This window comes from Python bivittatus, unplaced genomic scaffold, assembly GCF_059951505.1.
Source record: "Python bivittatus isolate LINGU-HERP-01145 unplaced genomic scaffold, Pbiv_v1 ctg000850_np1212, whole genome shotgun sequence".
Classification (NCBI taxonomy): domain Eukaryota; kingdom Metazoa; phylum Chordata; class Lepidosauria; order Squamata; family Pythonidae; genus Python; species Python bivittatus.
Genome location: NW_028277112.1, coordinates 53,321,918 through 53,348,857, shown reverse-complemented (window position 1 = coordinate 53,348,857; position 26,940 = coordinate 53,321,918). Strand labels below are relative to the sequence as shown.

Genomic DNA, 26,940 nt, shown 5'->3' with positions numbered 1-26,940 from the left:
TACATTTATAGAACAAGTTATGTGTATGTGATTTAAATTAAAATTTCAACTGTTTGATGAGATTAATGGTGTCAGTGAAATAAAATGAGTTTTCCAAAAGGGTTAGTAATGTTGCATCATTCCTAAGTCATGCTTTTAATCTGTGCATCAAATAAAGAAGGAAAAAACATAGGTATCCTATATGTGATTATAACTTTCTCTTTTTTAAAATGACAGTTTCCCCAATTTATGACTCTCATAAACCTAGCTAAATGATATAAGCTTTGTTTTCTTTAATAAAAATATATGTATTTGGTTTTATCTCAACTGGGGAAGGTAACTAGCCTTGTTGTTTGCTTCAGTAGTATTCTGGAAAAAAAATCTGGAATTCCTCACAGCTCATTCACCATTATGGACTTGTTTCTAGAAATATTTTAAAGAAGAGAAATGTTCAAAATACTCCAAGAAATGCCCATGTAGAGAATGAGAACTAGCCTAAACCCTACAAGTGTACCTTCTGGAGAAACTGCTTAGGAGAGTGACCAGAATCCTAAATTTATATGACAGTACCCATAATCCTCTCCTGGCATCTACTAGGTTTCCTGCCTTTTTACATTTTTCAAAGAATCAAAAGCTAGCATGCTCTATAACAAAGCCCAAGCATCCAGCACCACTGTTACTTCCAAAAATGCCCTTCGGCCACAAATGGACTCCACAAAGTTAGTGGGTACCTCCAGATATGTGTTTTCTTTCCATTTGCATAGAAAAAGAAACCCCACCAGGTGAAGTAGGGGACAATGAAAAGGGTAATGAGTGATTTATAATAAATTGTATATTCTGTGAATGGACAAGGTTCCCTCCCCTCCCTGTCTTCCAAGTGGGCCCACCAACTTCAAATGTTAAGGGAGCCCTCAAGATGTTGCCTCTCTTGGCAAAGCATCTAGGTGGATTAGCTAGAATCTCCCTGGAAACATAGTAATCAAATAATTTGCTTTCCACCAAATTCTTGGCCTATGTAATTACTGCTTTTCACCTTTTATTTTTTTCCCTATTTCCATTTTCATTTAACTGTTTGCTTACCTCACGATTTGCTTTTTCCTTACTTTCCTATTCAGTTACATTTCATCATTACTATTCCCTTCTAATCTTGTCAAGCTTACTTGATGTTTATAGTCTGCTTCCTTTTTTTTAAAATTCAAATCATGCTTTGTCCATTTCCTTCCCCCCTCACCCCCTTTCCTTCTTTTACTCAAATGGTTTTGATCCTCTAATAAAATTAGTGATTGGGATCAAGTCTGGGAATGAGTAATGCCGGTAACAAAGGTAGTTGTGAACATACATTTATCAGAAATGGTTTATAAATGTGTTTAACCAGGCACATTGAAACAATCCATGATTTGGGAATCATGGTAAGGGCTCACGGTTCCCAAATATACAAAATTTCTAAGCAGTTGGGTGTGCAAAAGTACTGGAGGGTGGCTCGATGTATTCCCATGTCTCCTACTCAGTTTGACCCTCCACATGATTCAGCTGAAGACCTACTTTGACTTTCAGTCTCCTTGCAATTTTGGCTCCAGTGTTTTGCAATTAGCAATAAACATCACTACCAATCATAGTTTCCACATTTGTGTGGCATCGTGCAGTATCTAAAGGATATCATTACCACAATCATACATGCAACTATGCAAAATAAGCCAGTACTGTTTGACTATTACAGGCTGAAAGAGGGTAGCTTGTCTAAGGCTCCCATCCTTCCTTCCGGAAGATGCCATTTTCAGGTTTATAGTACAAACTGCCCGTACAATAGATACTAACAAGCCACTGCTTTCTCTGAGGGCTTATGAGCTAGTGAAGGTTTTGAGTTATTCTCATTTGGGGCCGGTGTATAGATCTGACCCTCTGGAACTGATCTACAGGCCAAAAGGTCCTGTGGGGACCAGCTATAAAATGGGGGGAAGGGCTATGGCTGTGTTGATCAGTCTGTACACATTTTAAGTCAGCATTGTAAATTTTTATTAAACCAACAGCTTTAATCTGATTTATGCTCATTAACAGTTGTACTGCATTGCACTCTCTTGTAGCAAGGAACCAAAAAGATACAACATTATCAAAAAAAATCAGTACACTATGAAACAGCCCTATTACCTGCTATTCATAATGACCAGGCTGTTCTTTCATTAACTGGTTCACTATTTAACTCTACTGTGGCTAATCTGTTTTTCCAAGGAACTAAGCCTACATTTTACAACTGAAGGCTTGTAACTGCATTTAAAAAGAAGCAGTGGGCCAGTTTACAGCATGTGGCATGCTGGTTACATCTGGCAGCCTGGATAACAGGGCTGTTTACATTGCATAGATCGTAACAAGTCTTCTGGGCTTCCATGCTGTAAAATTCAGGACCAGTTCCTTCAAATCTGGTGCTCTAGTCATGTATTTATTAGAACAACAAGGTTAATGTCATGTTTACAATCAACAATCTCTGCAGATTTACAACTGATGTTAAATGAGAAAAACAACTGTTACAGTATTATTGGATACTGGTAATGCAGCTTTGACCAAAAGACTAATCCCAGGAAATGCAAATCCATCCTTTGTGATGTCATTTGAACACTGTGCCAATTATGTTCTGTCTTTTACAAAAGATTTAGCCAGTTGAAATGCCCCACCCACCCCAAACTAAATTAAAAGCCCACCTGCCTCTTTCCTTCCAAGATATACACCCGATTTGCTTACATGAAAACACTTCTCCAGCCTGTCTGCTTTTTTGCCTCCCTCCCCCTGAAGAATGCAATCAAGTCCCGTCCTCCCTCCACCTACCCAATTTACTTTTTTACATCAAAAATCTTTCTCTACTGCTCAGCTCCCCTCACCCTCCACAAACAGCAAACAAAATGAAAATCCCAACCCCTCTGTACTTGGTTAATTGACAGTAAAGTACTTACTCTAGCGCAGTGTTGTCCAAACTTGGCCACTTTAAGATGAGTGGACTTCAACTCCCAGAATTCCCCAACAAGTTTGCAATGTGAGTTTATTCCCACCAGGTGTAGTGGTTAAGGCTGTTAACCTAGAAACCAGGAGACCCCGCTACCTTAGGAACAAAGCCAGCTGGGTGATCTTGGGCCAATCACTCTCTCTTCCAGCCCTAGGAAGCAGGCAAGGGCAAGCCACTTCTGAAAATCTTACCAAGTAAACTGTAGGGACTTGTCCACGCAGTTGCCAGGAGTTACGACTGACTCCGAGGGACCACCACCTACCTCCGAAAGAATCCCACAGCCCAGCACGTGCAGTTTGCAAAGAGCAGGAGATGTGGGGCTGCCCCATGTGTGACTGATTGAAGGAGCTGCCAATCAGCTGCACAGAGAAGAGCAAGCTCTAGGTTTCTCCCCAGCTGTGGGTCTGAAGATCCCCTGACCACCAGCAGCTTGACAAAAGGCTGCAGGACCCCTCTAGAATGTCTCTGCCTACTTGGCTAGTTTGTGTGAGGTTACATCGTCGGGAAAAAAAGCAGCAGAAAAAAAGGCCTGATTTTGCTTTTCATAATAAGGCCCTTCTGCACTCAACCTTCTCCCTAAAATAATTATTTGTTAAAGGAGCCTCCCTTAATAGGCCGGCTACCCTCAGCTTCCAATTCAGAAGCAGGATAAATAATGCTGTTGAGCGGAGACTTTCAAAGCCATGGGTTAGCCACAAAAAGCAGCAGCTTTTCAAGGGGCTGACCTCCCAGAACTCCCCTACAATATAATGGGAAAAAGTCTGAGGAGTAGCAGCCACTTCCACTGCCTCAAAGGAAAAAGGAAAGCCATCATAATTCACCAGAGAGAGTGACTGTGTTCCTGAGGCCCCTTTTCCAAATTCAGAAAACCTGAATATTGCCTGCCCTCAGTAGCGGAGAATTGGCTTGGAGGCATCAAAATTCAGGGGCTTTGCCTCAGATGGTAAGATTGTCATATGCAAGATCCCTGATAGGGTATTTGATTCCCCCCCCTTTTTTTAAGTGAAATGGTCTGCTCTGACCTATTAAGGAGATTTCTAGAAAACACATTCTAAGGTTAGGCAAAGCCCACGATCTAGCTAATTACATCTAACCAGAAGAAGAGGCCAAGAGCATGTACTCTGTGCCTAGGAAGGAAGTGACCTCCGATTAGGAATCACTTAGACAAAGAGCTGGCAGAGTGATAAAGAGAAAACACAGAAATAATTTCAACTCTCTGTGCTCCCTACTGCCACCTTGTAGTCAGGAAGGGCTAAAGCAGTGTTATCCAAACTTGGCTGCTTTAAGATGAGTGGACTTCAACTCCCAGAATTCCTCAGCCAGCACGGCTGGCTGGGGAATTCTGGGAGTTGAAGTCCACTCATCTTAAAGTGGCCAAGTTTGGACAACACTGGGCTAAAGAGTCAGCGCCTCTGGATCTGGACCTTCAACATTATTTATTCTGTCATATACAAGGTCTTTGAACACTTTAGAGGACAACCTTCGGTGATCTGATCTTTTAGAAAAGGTTTTATTCTAAGAAGTTAATCACATCCTTGAAAAATGCCATGTTATTGTCCTTTCTCATACATATTTACCAATGTAACTATTTATTGATGATTCTACATATTTATATGGCTGCATGTCTTAATCAAACAACTCTGGGTGGCTAACAAGCAACAAAACAGAAACCTATCGATAAAAAATTAAAAAGAAAACAGTAAGAAATGCAGGGTAAAAAAAAGTAACTTCCACAATCAGCACAGGCAAAACCCTAAACCGGGCTATGCTATCATCCTGGCCCTAAAGTGTGAGCAAAAATGGAAATTCCAACTAAATTGGAAATATACCAATCATGGGCAGATTGAGGGGTATGAGATTAAATTTGACTCCATGATTCTCAGATCTGTATTTTGTTTGATGAAATAGATATATAATACTAATTCTTAACAATTTTGTGATTGGTTTATAAGCTAGGTTGTTACAATTAGGTAGCAGTGTTGGCAATTCTATTGCTGCCCACTAGGTGGAAGTATCATCTCACATAAAATGAATAAATTGTCTAATTCAAAAGCTGAAAAGTAAAAGTATAATGAGGAATATTATCTCTGCCTGCTTCCATCTGGTACACACTCTGTAAACCTCAATTTTCCCCATGTTGCTTATGAACTGCATTAATCGACTTTTGAATTACCAGATTAAAAGGGAGAATCCTTCAGTATGGAATGGGTAAAGATCAATATTTTTCCTCTGGCATAAAACAAAAAATAAACTACAGCGCCTCCAGAAAATCAAAGACCTAAAAATAGATGAAGATGAATTTGTGGTTTCATTCGATGTCACAGCACTCTTTACGTCCATAGACCCAGAACTAGTGAAAGGGTCCACGGCAGCAGTACTACACAACACGTCCAACCTAACCAAATACACTAAGATTGAACTACCCAGAATCATGGGCCTCATCAGCCTCTGCCTCACTACCTGTTTTCAGTTTGATGGACATATGTACCAACGAAGTTCACTGCATTGGACTCTGAAACAGCTTTTGTGCATACAATGACCTGCCTAACCTGGCTTTTCATTTTCCCCATGGTTCTTGACAATTGACGTGTGAATGCACAATCCTGCTGTCCTTTCCAGTAACTTCCAGTAAGTTCCTTTCTTTCCACTTTTCAAGCAGCTCCCTTACTCTCTGGTAAAAGCCCTCCTACCTTCTCCTTCCCTAATACCACTACTCTGACTCCGTGAGAGTTTTCTCCAGACTTTAAAACTGACTGGAAAGTGATTATCTGCAGCTGTTTTACCAAGGCAATGAAAAGACACCTTTTAGAAACGTCTTTCTTTAGAAAGAAACCTTCTAGAAACTTCTTCTCCTTATCTGATTCCTCCTTTTTCTTTTCCTGAGAAATCAGATTGCGGGGTAAAACTTCAAAGGTTTTTTTTGGTTCAGTTCCTGCTTTAAACAGAAGGGGGAGATGGGGAAGAAGGAACAAAGAAGACCGTGTGCACACGTAGGTGTGTATATCTGTGTAAAGGAATCTAAATGACTGCTGTATTTTCCTTTTAGATGAATATATTATGATTTTAATTCGTTTTCCTTGTGTCTCTCAAACGGTGTAACTGCTTTTGCTTGCCACGCTGGCAAAAGAGTTTAAACCTACCTCTTTCTTTCTTTCTTTCTTTCTTTCTTTCTTTTCCACCTGTAGTCTAATAAATTATTAAAAATTATGTACATCAATATAAATTGTTGCAGCTGACTATTATATGTGTGTTGTTGACTATGTTTTGTGTTACCAAATGTAGTGTATGGCACTTTTTATTTCCCAAGTTCCAATAAAGCCAAATAAAGAGACTTGAGACGAGGCTTCTTTAAGATAACAGATGTATATTGATCAAGACACAGCTGGGTGACTCCAATCAACACCCATTAGAAAGGAATGTTGAGGGAATCACACCTCACAAAGCAAACATCAGAGTTTTATAGACATCCATTAATGTATGCAGGTGATACATTCCCCTATATCCATACATGGGGTTTTGGGGATGGTCTAAGGAGGGGTTGAGGTGGTCCCTGAAAGTTGAATCTAAGTTTAACTTTTTTTCCTTCTTATCTATCCTTTGGAATCCCAAACCTTTCTCTCCGGACATCGGCCTAACACCAGCCTGGTACAGAATTAATTTATGGCTACAGGCCTCTGGTTAATTGCTTTTAAGGGAGATGGGGTAGGAGAATGGTGTGCTCTTTATAAAGTAAGTTAACCCTTTAGAATAGAGTGCACTCTTACAGGTATAGTTATACATTATGTGAAACATATCTATATCTCTATAAAATATATATAGAATATAAAATTGTGTACTAAAATAATGCCCTTCAGTAGTTTAATGGTTTGTAAAGTAGTGTTATCATTAGCTATAATTTTACTTTAAGTAATTCGAGAATTTGCACATGCTGAGAGATTATTTATAACAGGGATTTCCTATACAGTGCTCTCTTCCTAAAACGGCAAACTCTGAAACTTTCTAAACTTGCAAATCCCTGTAAAACCTCCCGAGAGAGGTTTATTGTGTAAATTTGGCTTTAATTTTAGCTGTATTCTTATGGGAAGTTTATTGTTTTAGTCTCTCCTCCTTTCATGCTCTTGTCACAGGGAGAAAAGAAAGGGATTCTCCTGGTGGCCACATGGAGTATTCTTCCTGAGCACCCCCCACCCTTGCTTTGTGTGTGTGTGTGTGTGTGTGTGTGTATCTGTATTTGTATTTGTATGTGAGGGAGATCCTCTCTCTTTCATATGGATCTCTGTGAGATGTCAAACAAAAAAGAGTCAGGGTGGGGGGAAAGCAAGAAAATATTTTTCAACACACTTTCTCTCCCGGCAGAAGAGCGGTTTACAGTTTTGTCTTCCCCCCTTTCTGGCACAAAGAAATCTTGGTATTTACTGTTTCTCCTTGCAATACCTTTACAGCAGGGTTCCTCAACCTCAGCAACTTTAAGATGGGTGGACTTCAACTCCCAGAATTCCCCAGCCAGCATGGCTGGCTGGGGAATTCTGGGAGTTGAAGTCCACCTATCTTAAAGTTGCTGAGGTCAAGGAACCATGCTTTACAGTATCTCTTTCCACAGCCTAGATGGGTGATAGAAAGGGGACATGATAATGCTAGAATCTCAAGATTTTCCTGACTTTCCTTCTGTTTTGAATTAGCACAGCAATAAAACCTATTTTTATTCATTGTTTTTTCACAATCCTATTTTGATGTAAAATATTGACTCTTTTCTTGTCACAGCCCCTTTCCCCTCCTCTTCTCATTTCCTCTTGTTCTTCATTTCAGAAGGTTTGGCAAAACGCACAGAGTTTATTGCTTGGAAACTCCTACATTTTCAGATCGTCTTTAAGTGCAGGTAACAAAATGAAGTTTCGTAACTATGTTTAATGAAATAAATATAGTGTGGATGGTTTACTTCCTCTTCATTATGTGGGCAAAACCTCTCTAGCTAGAAATTAAGAGTGCTGGAGAAGAGGGTTAAAAAAAAAACAAAAAAAACCCAAAACAGAGGAGTGTGTCATTTCCTGAACTCTCAAATTATAAGCTGGAGCATTTCAGAAAAGTTACAGCAAGTATAATTAAAGAGTCTAAATGAGAGTTTTAATTCAAAGAGTTATTGTTTGAATACATGGTTTATTTTAATGTGTGGTTAGTCCAATATTTAAATGACCCTGAGAGTTTAAAAAATTAGTGTGTGCTTACTGTTTGGGTTTCAATGTTCTCTCTATATAGAGAGAGGGGTTTTTTTTCATATTCCATTTTATTAATCTCTTTATTACATATTACTTCCACTCTGTCCAAATTCTGCCAACCAAAAAACCATCTGAAAAACCATTGTATGGTCTGCTCCGCAATGTCGTTTCCCTTTGTGTTGTTCCATGGGAGATTCTTTACTATGTCACTTATCTAAAACTGCACATTTTTATTTCCTTCTATTTAATAATGTTTAATTTATAGTTAACTATATTCTTTTAGTTTATCTTGTTATGGATTTACAAGTTTTATCACCACCACAACAAATTCCCTGTGACCACAGCTACTTGGCATTCCGGCATAAGATCATCAAGTTGCTTTAGAACTGAGAACATATCCAATTTATCTCTGCTCAGTAACAACTGCATGCTTAGTATAGTATGTCTTTTGCATCCCTTTAAAGAAGTGTTTCTCAGCCTTGGCAACTTGAAGAAGTATGGACTTCAACTTCCAGAATTACATGATAATTCAAGCAATCAGTCTTTTAATCTTGCTAATAGTACAAGGAAAATTGTCAGGTTTGCCATGGATATTCCAATTACTGTAATGCACTTTCCTACAAGCCTATGATTCTTAACTTTGATTTTGAAAATCGTTTCCAGCTTCATCTACCAGGTCTGAAACAGAAGTGGGGACTGTTATTTATTTTATTTTTTTTAAGGAGCAAAGTAGAGGAAGCTCAGTCAGTGCTATTACTTCTGGGATAGAAAGTTTAGAACAGTGGAGCATCATGGGGAAAAAAGCGTTGCCTTTGTCCTGAACCATCCTTTCTTTCTGTTTTGAAATTCTGGGGCTAAGCAACATGCTTCCAACCACGTGTTATTCCTCTGGGCTGAACTACTTAGAATAGGTGGAAAGTCAAGAAATTACATGCTCTTCTCTAACATAAGGAATAGGTGTACATAGAAAATCACCACTCCAGGGTAATCTCTCCTCTGGCTGATATTGTACTGTGAACCATTCAAATAATGTACACCGCCCAGAGTCACCTCGTGTGAGATGGGCGGCCATATACATTTGCAAAAATAAATAAATAAATAAATAACACGTCACTCTCCATCTCCAGCCAGACCTGGGATCAGCCCCTGGAGGGGAAAAAAAGTTTTCCCCTTGAAATGACATGGTCTTCAGGCAAAACAGGTACCGCTATTACACATTTCAACTTTTGAAAGAACCGCTTGGAAGTATGAAGTGAAAGAAATGCCATCTTGACCTTTGGGATTAGAGTACAGCTGTGGAGATAAGGAAAACTCTTGTTTTTACATCATTTTCAGGGTCGCTATTTTATGAGCAGTTATTTCTAAGATATACTTCTTTTTTTTTTACTATCTTTGTTTTTAGATATTTGGTAGCATCTGAAAAAAAAGATTAACGCAATTATAATTCTAAAAGTGCTGCAGAAACCCTTTATCCTCTGGGGTATAAAGCTCTGTGCGAAATGGCTAAGTATTTGAAATACAGTATTCTCACTTCTTTTCAAGGATGGTCCTAAAACGCAATTCAGACTCTGTGGCTACAAGGCGTCCAGTTCTCTCTGGCTCACCCTCTCCCTCTTCTGTTGGCTACCGGTGCATTCTCAACCTTTTCTTGCTGAGATTTCACTCAGAGTACTCAGAGGACACCTTCTTTTCTAGCAACAGAGCTGTTTGCCGGAGGGTTGGTTTATTTCTTCCTGACATTTATAGACCACAGAATCACTCGGCAGTTTATAAGAAAGTTGTACAAGAAATAATGTACAGTAAACAAAAGTATACAAATAAAAGGCCCACAACTTAAAGGAAACATAGAATAAAATTAAATTAAACAAACCAATGTATAACCAAACCAATATGGAATAAAAGCCTAAATGCCCTCTGGGGGAACTCTTTTTAGCAGCTTCTGAAGGCAGTCAGGGTGGGAGCCCCCTGGATGTCCACTGGGAGGCCATTCCAAAGGACTGGTACAACCTCTGAGAGCAGCCACCCAGCCTTGGACCTCCTCACCTCCCTAAAGTGGGGACCACTAGTAGTTTCTCCTGGGTCGCTTGGACTGTCCAGGCTGATTCCAATGGGAGGGTTTGATCATGTTGTTAATGTGGCACCAAGTCATTCAGGCCTTTATAGGTTAGTACCAGCACTTTAAATTACATTGGGAAGTCTTTTGGCAGCGAGAGCGGTAGTAGTGTTGTGTGTTTCCACTGGTGCAGAACTACTTAAAACAGGAGGTGGAAAGTCAAGTATTTACATGCTGTTAATAGTACTGAAGCATGAAGTTTATACTGCATCAAATTGGAACATCTTTTATTCAGACAACACTGACTATTTTCTAGAGATCTGTCCATTTCATGTTTTCAGTCCTTTAGTTTATGTGGATAACAATCTTAGGGTCAACAGTGAAACTGAGATTGCAGGTTGTTCCAGAAGAGCTCAGGGGTTCTCCTGTTTTTCTGCACATGATCTTCTGCTTGCAGCATATACTCAGACGATACCCAAACACTTGGGTCTGGAGCTCCAGTTCGGTTTCAGGAAAGTAGCTTGACTGGGGAAACACTGGTAGACCCATCAGTAAAAGACAAGTGCCCTTCTCTATTGCTCTCTGTTTAAAGCTGTGTTTCTCAGCCTTGACAACTTTAAAATGGCTGGCTTTCAACTTCCAGAATTCTGGCTGGCTGAGGAATTCTGAGAGTTGAAGTCCACTCATCTTAAACTTGTCAAGGTTGAGAAACACTGGTTTAAAGCCCTTCCAAGAAAGTGGTCAAGAGCTTTGCTTAAAATATCTTTCTAAAAACATTTCCACCCCAGCTTAAGTCTTGAGGATCAGACAAATTTGAGAAGGTACTCCCACCTACAAAACTTAAAATCCCAATTCCTATTATAGGTCGGAGTGAGAAAACTTCTGAAGTTGCTTACACATTGGTATCAAAAACTATGAATAGGATGTAAAAATTTCAGATCTGATCTATCTACCTGTCAGGTTTTATTGTCTGCACAGAGGATTTACACATATGGGTAAAGATTTACACAATTCTTTTAACTCTAATCACTAATTTTAGGAAACATGTCCATGTGTAACATAAATAGTCTTTTAGCAAATGGCAGATGTGTTGACTGCATTAGATGAGTACATCCCCAGATTTGTCTTCTTCAACTGGTTCATTATGAGTCAGGAAACTGTGATGATGTCACAATGAGTAACCACAAAATATGACATGAGGGATTATGGGAAAAAACAGGCTTACCCATAACAATTATTTTGTTCCTTGGATGTATATATTGCTGTATAATATGGATCTATTATTCTTGATACTTTTGCTTTCCCTAGTCTGTGCTGGAGGAAGAAGTAACGGTATGATCTCTTTGAAACTTCTCTGTTCCCTTTGGGAACATAGATTGCTTTTGAAATGATTAATTTTATGTTATATTAAATGATTTTGCTTATGGTTTAATTAATTAACTAATGTGTTTGCTTACTGTTCAAATCCCTGCAAACTCCCAAATACAGAAAAAGGAAGCCAGTTGGACATCGAAAAGCAGGAATTGCTGAATAACGCTGTTTGGATTCCCAAATTTTACTTGGACCTCTATTTTAATTATATCTGGATATGCTACCCTGAGAAAGTTTAATGCTCTTTCAATATTAATACTGCCAGACCTTTAATGTCAGATCCCAACATTTATATATGTGATAATGAGAAAATAAAACATTCCTCTTTTTCTTCCCCTAAGTATGGGGCAATTTGTGGATAATAAACTTCTTATTCTCAGGAATACCTGATAGTATTTAACTTCTCTTGCAGATCAGTTCTTTGGTGGTGATGTGGGGGTGGATGGGTGTTCACCTTTCAACCTATAATAATGTTAAAGACATTGGAGTATGATCAGTTAGATCGGGGGGCGGGGGGCAGAACAACCTTGGATAGCACCTTTTCCAATGTGAAAAACCAGAGGTTTCTAGGAAGCCTCCAGGCAGGGCGTGAAGGCAACTGACCTCTCTAGCAGTTGTGCCATAGTTATCATGGCTAATAATAACTGATGAGCTTATCTTCCATATAATGCTCATTGATGGCCACTAAAGGAGAACTTAACAAAGATGTATATTCCACTGATTCAATAACCTGTTGGTAATACTGTATAATTTCTCTATTGTTTCCTCTGCACCATGTCATCTCCATTGGCACAAAGAATTCCTTGAAAAAAAAGGTGATTTGAACTAGCTACTGTATGTGACTCCAAGCTGCCATTCTACACGCTCAGCCTTTGGAGTCCCGTCTTGGAAAATTCCTGGCCTGTTTTCCAGGATGTTTACATTTTGGGGTGAAAGTTTTGTGTATGCATGTGTGCATGCCTTCAAGTCAATGTTGACTCCTGGTAACTCCCTGGACAAGTCCCTGCAGTTTTCTTGACAACATTTCAGAAGTGGTTTGCCATTGCCTCCTTCCTAGGGCTGAGTGAGTGACTGACCCAAGGTCATCCAGCTGGCTTCATGCCTAAGGTGAAACTAGAACTCTTGGTCTCCTGGTTTCTAGCCTGATGCCTTAACCACTACATGAAACTGGCTCTTTTTAATTTTTTTTAATTTTAAAAAGTATTTATTTAATAATAATAAATTATTTTCAATGCTGTAGAGCTTAATTGAGGAACACAAAAACAAATATTCTTTGTTTCTGGTTTCTTTCTCTTTTTCAGCAATTCCAGTACAGCATGTGGAAGAAAATGAAAGAATAAATGATGTTGCTAAACTTCAGAGTAGCTTAAAGGCCTTGCAGGAGTATGGTAAGCAGCAGATGTGCCTCTGAAGCAACAAAACTTTATGCCTAAGTTTAAACCGATTTTGTACCATACAGTTATGGAATGGTTATTTTCCCAAATATTTAACTTTAAAATGATGGTTATCTTACACTTGCTGAGAATATAGTAATGGAGACAAGTTTGGTGTTTTTTTGTTTCGTTTTGGTTTTTTTGCATAATATTTATTTTGGTAGAAGGTGTCTTCTATTCAGAACTGTCTTCTTTTTGGATGAATATGGAACTATCTCCTAATCCAATGACCTGTTGTCCAAACTGGATGACCATAAATTCAAACAGTGAAAATTTAAGGGGCTATTTTTGACCTTTTCTTATATCACAGATTTGTCAAACTCTTCCCATTTAATCAACCCTTTATGCAGTGACTCAGATGCTGAGAACTTCCTGGATATCTGCCCAGGGTGATCTTGTGCATCATGGAGGATTTAGGGATGGGTTCTGGAGTACTCTTCAGCTCACTTGGCTCTGTGGGCCAGGCCTCTTAGCGTTATAACACATAAATGGAAAGTATACCCCAAATTCCCCTGTGAATGTTTACTATAACAAAAGATTGGTTCTCATGAACAATCTGTTTTCTAGACAACCTTATACTTACTGTCATAAGGTCCTTTCAAGGACCCTGATCAGCATCCAAGGAAGCTCTGAGTTCTCCATAATGCAGTTTGAAATTGACTTTCCTAAGATGAAAAACCATCCCGCCAGGCCTGGATACGTAAAGATGTGGATATCTGAAAAGTAGGTGGATTACATGTTTGCTTTCTTAGGCAGGAGAAGATACGTTACTTCATGATCACTTGATTTCTCAAAGCAGTGAAAACTGATCTACGATTAGGCTGCTCTAATTGATTCATATGTCCAACAGATACATTCAGGTTGTTTTAAAAAGCACATTGATGTTATCTTGCAGTGGAAGAGCTCAGGATCACAGCCAAAGAAGGAAATGCCACACCAGAACCTGAAAACGGTAAGACTTATTCAGGGAACATCATGGATCGTCTTTTAATGCGTTTTGAATTGTATACCTTCTAACATGCTTTATAGACACTATAATCAAGCTGGGTGTTTCCCATTTCTGTGCTATTTGAAGACTTGCACAGAGCTTTGGTTGTTTTTTTTTAATGCAGAGTTCTGGCAACCTCTATTCCCTTAGATATAAGCAAGAGAAATTGGGAGGGAACATTGGCTGCCAGCATTTTAAATTATGGACACCAAAGTCCATCAGGTTATTAGCATTTCTTGAGAACTGGAATAAGAAGCTCCAGGTTTCCCCCCCCCCCCCCACGTGACTCCCACAGCAGTTTCTCTAGAGCATTTCTTAATTTTTTAAAGATCTTAGCATATCAAATGTATATTTTTAAAATGTGGAATAGCAGTGCCTTTTCTGTAGGGGAGGAGAAACATGCAAGGAACAGTTAAATAAACTCTGTTTTCATATTGGTCTTTATTTTCATTTAGTGGATGAGTTATAAATTTAATGGGCTGCTTACACTTGCTTATGACAGTGCATGTCATCTGTGTCTGAAGTGAAGTGACTGTGGCCTCGTTCCATATTTGGCTTTTATTGTTGCAGCTTCTGAAAATCCAGTGCCTTTTTTTAATTAAAAGCCTATATTCTCTGTGAACTTTCTTCCCAAACTGCAGTGATGATTTTCCCCCAGTTGTTTGAATGATAATGTCTGAAAAGAGACTGCCTCAGATCTCTTCTTCCTGGGTAGGGCATTTGTTTTTGCTTGTCGAACTAAATGGGTCCAACCCCGCAAAGCATTTTCTCTTGGATCTTGGATCCAACTCACAGATGAGGTCAAAAAACAAATTTGGCTTAATTTAACTAATACTTAATTAAAATTAAAGAAATTATATGGAGCTAAAATGATTGCCATTCAGGTATTTCATATATTTCCCAGATCTGTAAAAAAACAACATGGTAATCTTGGGCAAGTGGAGGGGTGGAGGTGGACTCTGTAACCTCTCTTGGACTATCTCCTCTTTAATTTCTTACACTATTGTGATGTAAAAGGAAGGCATTCTCAGCAGGCCTCCAGGTCTTCAAGAGTTCTCCCTTGTTAAAGAACTAGCAATAGAGGAGGGAGCTTCCTCTTCAAAACAGTTATTGTATTTTAATTATCGTGTGGTGCATCTAAGGCTTTTGCAAAATGTGGCCTTTAAATACATGTAAGCATGGCCTGTCATAATTGATATCAAGTCACATGCCAGCCTTCCTTCAGAAGTGATATTCAGAGAGAGGCACTCCTGTGACTCTTATTTAAAAGACTACTCTGAGTGCCTCTTTGTGTTTCAAATTTTAGAACCGATATTTGGCCCTCGCTATCCCAGCATGAGTGTACAAGAGCCTCCCATGGATATCCCTCTGGAAGGTATCGTTCAGCTCAAAGGGTGATATTGACCATGAGGCTAAGGATCACACACGTTCCTGTGCTTCCTCCCAGTGAGGCCATTTCTCAGACACAAATGGAAGCTCCTCTGCCAGTGTTGGGTAATGTCTAAGTATTGCACCAATCAGAGGAACTACACATTTGAGCTCTAGAACAACGTACATTCTCCATTCAGCATAAATTACCCACCTAGGCATGTTGTTGCTGCCTTTTATAGGAGCTTACATATGGTGTATCCCAGATAAATCCAACATTTTCAACCAGCTACCAAAGGAGAGAAAACCTCAAATGTCCAGCACTCTAGAAAAAGATATTATTACATTGTGTATGAAATGTATGAAAAGAGGGGTTATGCACTGTAAGATCTAAACAGTTATGCAACAGACAGTTCCATTAGGGGAAGGGGAAATTGGCTGATTCCAAATTAGACCATTGATCTCTGCAACTCAGTAATGTCCACACTATCCTTCCAGGGGTGGTGATGTCACTGATAGAGGTAGCATTTTAGCTCTGCTGCTTCAGCTGTCCTCTGTTTAATTTGAACTACAGAGCAAAAATAAACACATTATAATTTTTAATTGATAAAGTACTCATAATCTATCTCATATGTTATTTGCATCTACATAGCCAACCTATCTTCCCCACTTTTCCCCCCACCTTTCCCCCATCTCATCCCGGTTTGAACCCTGTATCAGTCTAGCCAAACATCTGATGAAATGAGGTGCTGCTCTCAAAAGCTTTTTTTTTTTTTAAATAAAACTTGTTAGTCAGAAAAGGTGCTACCAGACTCCTCCCGATTTTTTGCCAACATTCTCTCAAGTAGATCCTTTGGTATACATTCCTGGATTTTTGAAACAAGGCTAATCTAAATAATGCCTCATGGGCAACCTTAATAGCACTGGATCAATAATTTCATGCCAAAGAATTAGTAAAACTCTAAAGGATGTAAACTAGATATCTTGTTGCTACAGATGAAGAAGTAGAGTTAAATATCTTATACGCTTAGCTCATGGAGAATGGTTTTTAAGCAATGGCACCTCTAATATCAGAGGAGCATCAGTTTGGATTTCACACTGTTTGGGATTTAGGGCTACTGATTTTGTTAGGTAGAGTAAGGGTAGATTTGTGTTTATAAAAGGGGAATTACAAGGACAGGAGCTAATTATAGGATCAATATATTTCCCCAATAACAGTCAGTTGGAATGTATGCAATCAGTATTACAAAAACTAAATTCATTAGCATTTGGAAATGTCATTATAAGAGGAGACATAAACCAAGTTCCGAATAATGAGCTAGACCAATTTTAAAAGGGAACAGGGAAAATATGATGATAAATTTTAAAAAAAAATCCTGGACTGTGCTGATTGATATATGGCGATATATACTGTATATTATTCAAGTTTTCAGAAATTGATCTACTTTTATGTTCCAAGACATGGTCTAATGACATTTTGACAGCTGAAATTGGACCCATTTTAATTTCTGACCATGAAGCCATCTGAGTTATTTAAAAGGAGACATATTTCCTGGAAGATCAATGTCCTGGAGATTAAATCCATCTCTTCTATTTAATAAGGAAACAGTTAAAAAATTGAAAACAAAACTCCTAGAATTCTTTTAATTAAGTGTAAGAGATGTTCAAAACTGAGGAAAAATGGATCTCTAAATTAATCCCATACCCATTGCCCCCCCCTTTAGTTTTTATATTTTTTATTTCATTGTGCCTTTTATGATGAAGATAAAATTAAACCTTTTGGGGGGAGGGGTTAACATCCTCATTTCGAAGTTACCAGGGATTGAACTGAGGTCCTTGTGTGTGCCAAGCAGGTGGCCTACCACTGAATCAGACCTCTTCTTCTGATGGTTCTACTTGAATTTTTTAATGGGACAGAACAAATGGAGCCCTACTTATTGTTTGCAAATAAATAATGAAATGGTAAAACCTTACCCCAAAAGTCTAGATTGCAAAGCTCCACAGAAATGCTAAAGTGATAAAGTTGATGGACATCTTAAGATACAAATTTAATTATTAATTGAAATGCCTTAAAAAGCTTTATTTTCTTTCACTGACTTTCAGCTTGCTTTTGTTTGTCATGTCATTTAGAAATGTATTATTAGTTTGGAAACTGTGGAGTCCTTGGGGTTCTCTGAGCTTGGCTGTTTTCTTGCAAACGTTTCATTACCTGGCTAAGTAACGTCTTCAGTGCTAGAAGGGAGTGGGGTTTGCTCTCTGTTTATATATAGTGGCACGCCCTGCCAGTGTTGGTGGGGGTGGGGGTTTTGTTCTGTTTTATTTTTTTCCTTCCGGTAGTTCCTTGATTAGGGTATTGTTCACTGCTTGTGTGCCTGGTGGTCACCTCTGCTCATCTGGGTGATGATTGCTGGTGAGGAGATGTTCTGGTCTTTTCTTTTCTTTTCTATTGTCTCTTTTGAATAGTGTGTAGATGCTGTTTATCTCTATTGTCTGTTGATTGCTGCCTTGTCTGAATACCAGGCTTCCAAGAATTCCCTATTTGGAAACGCTGGTCTCAAGTCCTGATTCTTCTTATGACTGTAAATTGCTATTCAAAACCATATAAATTAAAATGTAGTTATCGTGTGTTGCTCATAGATGCCTTTTACTTCGGAACTAATCAGTGAACTAATTAAAAGATGTATCCAAAACTGCTGGCAAAAACTGTTTTTAATTAAATTGCTTTCTTCTAAAATTCATTGCAGGATTACACGATGATGAACTGGGTATTCCTCACAATATGTTTTTCCAGCCTGTACCATGTAAGGAAACAGTTTAGCAGTGTTGAAATTTAAAATTTCTATGAGGTTGAAAATTGTGTAGGGTTGTTTGCCATATAAGGTGTATAATTTCTAATGTTCATCTATCCTAATGGCAGCAAAACATTTCAGTTTTTCAAAGAGTTTGAGCTAAATTGCTCCAAATAATTCCCAACTCTTGCAGCAGATGGTTAGGTAACCTAGAAAAGGAGTAATCTGGAATTTCTGCACCCTATTTACATACCCCCAACGTGAGCTGTCAAGAGCTGTTAAGAGCAAGCAACAATGAGCTGAGTGAGAAAGCTGAATGGAAAAGGTGTGCAAAAAGTTTTCTAAATACTGTAGCTGTCCTCTAATTATGAACTGTGTATCCACTGGAGACTCACCAAAAGTCAGATTTTGATTGATTGATTATATGGTCAAGTCAATATTGACTCTTAGTGACCACACAGATAGATTTTCTCCATGAAGATCTGTTCCTAGCCTGGTCTTTCAACTCTTTCAATGGTGCACTCATTGTAACTGAGCCCATCCATCTTGCTGCTGGTTGTCTTGTTCTCTCTTTCCTTCTACCTTTCCCAGCATTAGAACTTTCTCTAGAATGCTAAGTCTTTGCATAAGGTGTCCGAAGTAAGATAAGGCCAGATATCTATACCTATTTCTACATATCTGTTACATATAATTGCTGGTTTCCATTAATTCATTCCTTTGTTGATGGAAATGACTATATGTATAATGCAGTTTAAATAATGCTAGATTTAATTCTAGGTATTACCATGCTGTTGTTTCTGAATTGTTTCTCCAAAGAATGCTTGCTGAATTTTATGAATGTAGTATTTATTCCTATTCATCAGACAGAGATGGATACAGGTAGTCTTTGTTTAACAACCACAATTGGGACTGGCAACTCCATTGCTAAGCAAAGTGGTCACTATGTGGGAAATCACATGACTGAGATTGTGCTTTCCTTTTCCCCACTCCCCTGCCTTCTGGAACACTCACCCAGGCACTGGGATAGCTGGCTCAAAACTGACAAGACTAATTAGTTTCACACCTTCAGCTTTTGTTTGCCTCCTAACTGCCCCCCTGCCCTTTGGAATGCTCCCCCCAGTGCTGGGATAATTAACAAGAATCATTGGAGAGGAAGGGATTACAAGAGAGTAAGCAGGCACACAACGGGGAATACACATAGAGAGGAATGCATTGGCAATGGTAGCTGCAAGCACGCTATGAAAACAACCTGGTATATTCCCCATTGTGTACCTGCTTACTTTCTTGTAATCCTTCCTCTCCAGTCTCTCTCCTCTGAGAAAAGGAAGTGAAAAGCAGGTCAGGTGCAAGAGTGATTGCCTAGAGAAACTGCTTGTTTTTTTCTTCACATCCCCCCCCCCAACAGAGTGGAGAGATTAGAGAAGAAGGGATTACAAGAGAGTAAGCAGGCACACAATGGGGAATACACTGAGCTGTTTGTGTAGCACACTCGCAGCTGCTGGTGCCACTGCATTCCTTTCGATGTGTATTCCCCACTGTGTGCCTGCTTACTCTTTTGTAATCCCTCCCTCTCCAATCTCTCCACCTGCAAGGATGGAAAAAAAGAAAAATACCAAGTCAGACACAGGACAATGTGCATTGACTCTAATGGTGATCACATGACTAAGTGATGCTGCGAGGGTCATAAATGTGGGCATTGGTTGTAAAGTTATTTTTTCAGCACCGTCGTAACTTTGAACAGTCACTGAACAAGGCAGTCAGTAAGCAATGTCTACCTGTAATCAAAACAGAGGGCAGTGTTCAAAATATCCCTTTTCTTTCAAAGATGCTCTACTGAAACAAATCCTACAAGCTCCAATTGGCCCCACTTAATTTTGATTAAAACAATTTTCTCTTCCCCCTTACCCCCAACTTTAGTTTCAGATAAAGCTAAGAAATCATTTACGGTCAAAGAACCCGAACCCCAAAAACTGCGACAAACGGTGCTGCTGATAATATCAACTCTGAACCTTCTGCTTTTATTCCTGCTAACCGGGTGCTGTGTTATAACTATATGGCTGAATTCCAAAAATGGCAGGTAAGTCTCCCATCAGATACTAGCTGACGGTACTCATGGAAAACCCAAGATTAATTGGCCAGGCTTGGTAGAAATGAACTCCAAGTGCTTGGAAAAGAAGGAAGACTAGTAGGGAGGAGAATGGAATAAAGTCAGATGCACTCCAGGATGCAACATTTGGGGAAGGGTCCCACTTTTGTATATATTCTCACTTACGTATCACTACTTTCATATAGTTAGTGATGATTTGGTTACAGGTTACATACATTAGAAAAAATATCAGATGTATAATCCTGAATTTCCTACTTAATTGTTTATAATTAAGAATGATTGAAATAACAGGTACAGGTGTAAGAAGAGTTGATGGTCTGTCAAGCTCCCCACGCCTCTGGCTGAAACCCAACGGAAAGAATTTAGAAGCTTGGGTGTATTGGGAGAAAGCTAAATACTGTGCAGAATTGAATGGGGAGTTGAATTAAATAGGTCTTTTTTTCTTCCTCTTCTTATTATTGTTTAGTCGTTAAGTCGTGTCCGACTCTTCGTGACCCCATGAACCATATTGCGCCAGGCCTTCCTGTCCTTCACTGCCTCCCTGAGTTTGCTCAGTTTCATGCTCATTGCTTCAGTGATGCTATCTAACCATCTCATCCTCTGCCGTCCTCTTCTCCTTTTGCCTTCAATCTTTCCCAGCATCAGGGTCTTCTTATTATACTACGTGGCAAATCATTGTGTTGACCAGTAATTTTAAATTAAATCTGGACATTATTTCAATGTTACTCTGTTTTCAGAAAGGAGATGATGGGAGATTTTTTAGAAGGGAAATGCTGGGACATCTTCAGATATTATGTTGGAGGTTTGCAATAACCAGGCACCCTTTTGAAAAAATATGCTCCTGAACTTAAACTGAGTAACTAAGTAGTAGGGCATCTCATAAAAAAATTACTCATAACCAGAAATAATATGGGTGTTTTGGATGCACAGTATGGGCTTAGCCCAGCTATGGTTTCATTAAGTTCTATATGTCCTTTCTTATATTGTTTTACAATAGTCCAAGTACCATCTCAGGGAGTCTGGGTGAACAAAATAGCACCAAAGTTTGGTGCCTCATTGATTTTATAAAGAAATTAATCAAACATGCAATGTGCCAGAATTAAAACTGGGAAAATATTTACTGGGATTTGTCATCTGGCTGTTGGTTATAGTTTGGTGAAGGGTGTTTTCTTGGCAAGAACTGAGGAATCATTGGGCTCCTGTCAGCCCTACAAGGTAGACTAGACTAAGAAACCAATGCTACCAGTAGGCCAGTATTTCTTTTATTGTAACAACTATAGTAAAAGAATCTTGCAAGTCTGAATGTGCTTCCTTCTCCCTCCTTTTATCTCCATGTAAACTAGGGAAGGACTTGTCTGAGATGCTTTCTCAAGTTACTTTCATGGCCTGGGCTCAGGCCCCTTTTATCTGACCATTGCTTGGTAGTGGTTCTTCTTCCTGTCCTTCAAAGCTATTCCTTCTGTCCTCTACAGCTCCCTCCAATTCCATATTATAGTTAATTATAGCTGGTGGTGGAGTTCCCCAGGTTTAAGGTCTTGGGAGACTTCAACCTGCCTTCTCTGCGGGTGGAGTCTGAGGCAGCTCAGGAGTTCATGGTCATCATGACAACCATGGCCCATGCCCCATGACAGCGGTCATATGCCTAACCTGTTTTTCCTGTTGGAGTAAGGGCAATGTGATCTGGAGTTGGAGGAGATTTCTAATACTCCCCTGTCATGGTCAGATCACTCTTTGGCAGCCGTGAAGTTCTCTGATGCTGCTGCCGTCCATCACAGGGAGGCTGGGCTTATTAAGTGGGTCCAGCCCAGGTGACTGATGGACCCTGTTGAGTTCCAGAGGGAGCTTGGGGTTGTTCCTGATGGTCTGCTGCCTGGCCCAACTGAAACCCTACTTGCTGCCTGAAATGAGAGGGCAGTGGGTACTTTGGGTCACATCATGCTCATGCAGCCTCTCCCCCTGCGGATCCTGAAACTCCCCTTGTTTTACAGAGGAGTTGAGAACGATGAAATCTTGGCTGCTGATTACATATTTATTGTGGTGTTACTGTTATTTTCTGGTTTTAACTGTTGTTCACAGAATCACAGCACTGAGATGGGCAACCCTATACATGGAAATAAATAAGTAGATAGATAGATAGATAGATAGATAGATAGATAGATAGATAGATAGATAGATAGATAGATAGATAGTATACAACTGGATGTACTAATTAAACATTATGTCCCAGATACTCTAACAGCCTCCAAAGTACCTGTAATTTTAGGATTCTTAAGGAATGAGGTGCTTGAAGGCAATCAACAATTCAATTTTATAACACATAAAATAAATTAATTAATTAAAAGGAAAGTTAGTTATATATATCACAGTTTTGGAATGAAGAATTGATTTATGTAATTCTGAGGAATCAATGGACCCACTTGTTAAAATACATAAAACATACTTAGGATTTGAAAATAAAATTCATTCATCAGAAAATATTACTTCATGTTGATTAAATCCCTTAACAGAGTGGTCATTAGATTTTGGGGGTTTTTTTGACCTTGCAAGAAACTTGAAGATTTTTCAACTTGTATGATCTGATCTTGTGGAGATACAGCCTTGTTTGGTTACAAATTATTACATATGTCAATACAATTTTGAGGAGAATTATTATAGTTAAGGATCTTAATGTAATTTGAACTATACATTCCTAAAATATAGAATTTGGGAAAGAGGATAATTTTACATAATTGGAAAGAAACTTACTCTCTTGAGTTTAAGGAATGGATCCAGCATGGGTCTGTTACCTATTTTTGAAGTCTTTGTGTTCTGAACATGGGAAGATGAAGCAGTATGTGTCTATATAATCTAGATCGATTTAATTATAAGCATAAGGACTGAATTAATTTTATATCACTCTAGTTATTATATGGATCTTTTCCCCCTTTTTTTAATCAGTTTTCTTTTTCTGTCACATAGTTCACAGCATATCTAGATTTTCTTTCTGTCACTATCTTTTTTCAGTTCGTGCTGTATTTTTGGCCTTTCACTATAAAATAAAATAATAGAATAAAAAATAGAGGAGAAAATCAGGACATCTGTCCTCTGGCTGAAGCTGAAGGGCAAGTGGTTAAATCAGTGACTCCAAACAACCTCAACTGAATGGATGCAGAAGAGCAAATTCAGAGTTTTGTAAGGCCCACCAAGTCAAGGAGTCCAGACCTTAACCCACTAGAAATGTTGCAGCAGGACCTAAAATATGTAATTCATGCTAGAAACCCTACAAATGTAACTGAATACAAGCAGATCACCATGGAAGATGGGATCAGAATTCCTATGCAGAGATATGAGAGATTCATCACCAATTATAGAAAGTGTTTGGTTGTAGTTATTGCTGCTAAAGGTGCTTCAACCAGTAACGGAATCTAAGGGGTGATTACGTTCTCATCCTGGCACTGGCTGTTGGGTGCCAAACAAGCTTGAATGCAAATATAGCCCGAAATGAACAAGAGATTAGTGAGTAGAAGCAAATTCTACCCCCACCCTAAACCAGCTGAAGTTCATAGGAAAGGTTTTAAATATATACATTGCACCAAACTGAAACGCTATGATATTTTCTATCCCTAGACTGAAGATTTTCGGCTGGAAATGTCTGGGGTCTACAGTAACTTCCAGCAACTTCCAGACAGAAGATACAAGTCCAGTTTCGTCAGTGTCACAGATTGTGGATGAGGCATCATCATTCTCAGATGAATCAGAGCGTGTGCTGGATCAAACCCCTGGTTTACCACCCGATACGCCTCACCCTACTGTCCAGCCACCTGGAAGCAGTCCAGAACAAGCAGCATAAATTCTTTCACCTATGTGTTTTCTGTGGCATTTTTTTCTTGCTTTATAAATCATGTATTATATGTACTGGATAGAGCTTTCTTTAAACAATATTATTCCCCTGCGTAAATCTATTTGTCTTCCTGTCCTTCTTGTTTTGATATTAAATCTTGTGAAAAGTTCCCTTTCCCAGCTTCTTCTGTATAGGCATTGCAGCTGACTGCAGTTGGGACTTCATAGTGTTTAATCCCTTGCATAAACATGGCATGAGCAGAATCAACAGAGAGAATGAGAAAACGTGCTCACTAAGCAACACTGGAAGAGTGTTGTGTATGATGACAAATGGACAAGAGAATTGAGAGGTTCTGAATGACCAGCAAAGCCTATAAGGGGTCGTGATGGAGAGCCAACTTTGTTTTGATATGTGCTTTCTCCATATTTCTCATCCTCACAGAAAGGCCTAAGACACAATGACTTGCTTTGGGTAACTGGGCTTGCTCAGCCCCTGTCCTAGAGGTGGCTGGAACAGCACCACACTTTCGAGTGGGCCAATTTTAGCCATGTAATCAATCCAGCAGGTTTTGCTGGCTGGACAAACCTGCAGTCTTGACAGTTCAGGCAGAGGGTCAGTTGGCATAGTCAAAGTAGATATCTAATTGATAATTGATGTATATTTTATATATAAATTCCCCTCTTACCTCTATGGGTGGTGTGTGTCTTCCTCAATCTCAGGTCCTCTGCCAGGGGCCTGGGAATTTGAGGGTTCTGCACAGTATCTTGGCTGTTCCTAGCACTGCAGTCTTCTGCACAGGGAGCTCTGATGTTGATCCTGGGATCTGTTGGAGCCCCTCTCCCAGCTGAGGAGGCACAGCCCCGAGTCCTCCTACCATCACTGGGACCACTTTGGCCTTGACTTTCCACATCTTCTCTAGTTCCTCCTTCAGGCCCTGGTATATCTCCAGCTTCTCATACTCCTTCTTCCTGATGTTGCTATCACTTGGCACCGCTACATCTATCATCACTGCTGTCTTCTGGTCCTTGTCTACTACCACGATGTCTGGTTGATTGGCCAGTACCTGCCTGTCTATCTGGATCTGGAAGTCCCACAGGATCTTAGCCCTGCTATTCTCCACGACCTTCTGTGGAATCTCCTATCTGGACTTAGGGGGGGTCTAGCCCATACATGTGCAGATGTTCCTGTACTTGGTTGTGCCTTTTAGTATATGCTGTTCCTGCCTGCATCTTACACCCTGCCACTATGTGTTGGACTGTCTCTGAGGCCTCTTTGCACACACTGCACCTTGGGTCCTGTCTAGCGTGGTAGACCCCTGCTTCTATGGATCTGGTGCTTAGTGCCAGTTCTAGTGCTGTCTTTTAGTCCAGCCCTTTCAAGCCACTGATAGGATTTCCCAATGTCAGCCACCTCAGCTATCTGTTGATGGTACATCCCATGCAGGGGCTTGTCTTGCCATGGTATTTCCTCCACTTGAACTTCCTCCCATGTCTGCTGCTGCCTGAGGCATTCTCTCAGCAGCTCATCTTTGGGTGCCATCTTACTGATGTACTCCTGTATGCTCCAGGTTTCATCCAGGACAGTGGCTTTGACACTTATCATACCCCGCCCGCTCCCTTTATAGCAGCTGGATAGCGTAGTGGTTGGAACACTGCCTTTGATGCAGGAGACTGGGGTTCAAATCCCAGCTGGTACTTACTTTACTAGTAGGGGTCCTTGGGCAAAGAACTCCTAACACTTGACCTGCCTACCCCAAATATGAGAGTGACACAAACTAAGAGAGTAATGCTGGCTCAGAAGTCACCTGGATTAATAAGGTCCGCATCAGATGTTGGGGAACCAGGACAATCTGACGATAAGTGGGCTACTGGAACAAACCATACATGGACAAGACAAGAGAACTTGGAATTGATGGAATGCTACTGCAACAGTAGACCTAATGAGAGGGGATATATGAAACATATGAGGGAACTATAGATAGACAGAAGACCTATGCATATTATATGTGTGTGTGCATATTTTATATATATACACACACACACACACACACAGAGTCAGAGACACAGACAGAGACAGAGACAGAGACAGAGACAGAGACAATCCAACACATAGTGGCAGGGTGTAAGATGCAGGCAGGAACAGCATATACTAAAAGGCACAACCAAGTACAGGAACATCTGCACATGTATGGGCTAGACCCCCCCCAAGTCCAGATAGGAGATTCCACAGAAGGTCGTGGAGAATAGCAGGGCTAAGATCCTGTGGGACTTCCAGATCCAGATGGACAGGCAGGTACTGGCCAATCAACCAGACATCGTGGTAGTAGACAAAGACCAGAAGACAGCGATAGTGATAGATGTAGCAGTGCCAAGTGATAGCAACTTCAGGAAGAACGAGCACAAGAAGCTGGAGAAGTACCAGGGCCTGAAGGAGGAACTAGAGAAGATGTGGAAAGTCAAGGCCAAAGTGGTCCCAGTGGTGGTAGGAGCACTCGGGGCCGTGACTCCTAAGCTGGGAGAATGGCTCCAACAGATCCCAGGAAGAACATCAGAGCTCCCTGTGCAGAAGAGGGCAGTGCTAGGAACAGCTAAGATACTGCGCAGAACCCTCAGACTCCCAGGCCCCTGGCAGAGGACCCGAAATTGAGGAAGACATGTACCACCCGTAGGGGTGAGAGGGGAATTTTTTATACACACACACACACACACACACACACTGTGTGTGTGTGTGTGTGTGTGTGTGTCATATAATAACAATGATGAGATAATAGATATCAATTAAATTCCTGTTTGTTTGGTGGATGAGGGCAACTACAGCCATAGAAATT

General features: G+C 39.9%; 1 protein-coding gene across 2 annotated transcripts in view; it reads left to right on the top strand.

Annotated features, from left to right (window-relative positions):
* MOB3B (MOB kinase activator 3B) overlaps window positions 1-24,842 on the top strand; it is a 120,789-nt gene extending 95,947 nt beyond the window's left edge. Inside the window, exons 4-8 of one of the 2 annotated variants that reach the window (XM_088130230.1) lie at window positions 7,778-7,847; window positions 12,910-12,996; window positions 13,937-13,993; window positions 20,104-20,263; window positions 23,900-24,842. In XM_088130230.1, coding sequence (XP_087986356.1) covers window positions 7,778-7,847; window positions 12,910-12,996; window positions 13,937-13,993; window positions 20,104-20,263; window positions 23,900-24,122 — 597 coding nt within the window. In that variant the 3' untranslated portion in view covers window positions 24,123-24,842. Of the gene's footprint in view, window positions 1-7,777; window positions 7,848-12,909; window positions 12,997-13,936; window positions 13,994-15,335; window positions 15,844-20,103; window positions 20,264-23,899 lie in introns of those variants that run through there. The other variant, XM_088130232.1, reaches the window with a different exon arrangement.
* Window positions 24,843-26,940: the final 2,098 nt, after the last annotated feature.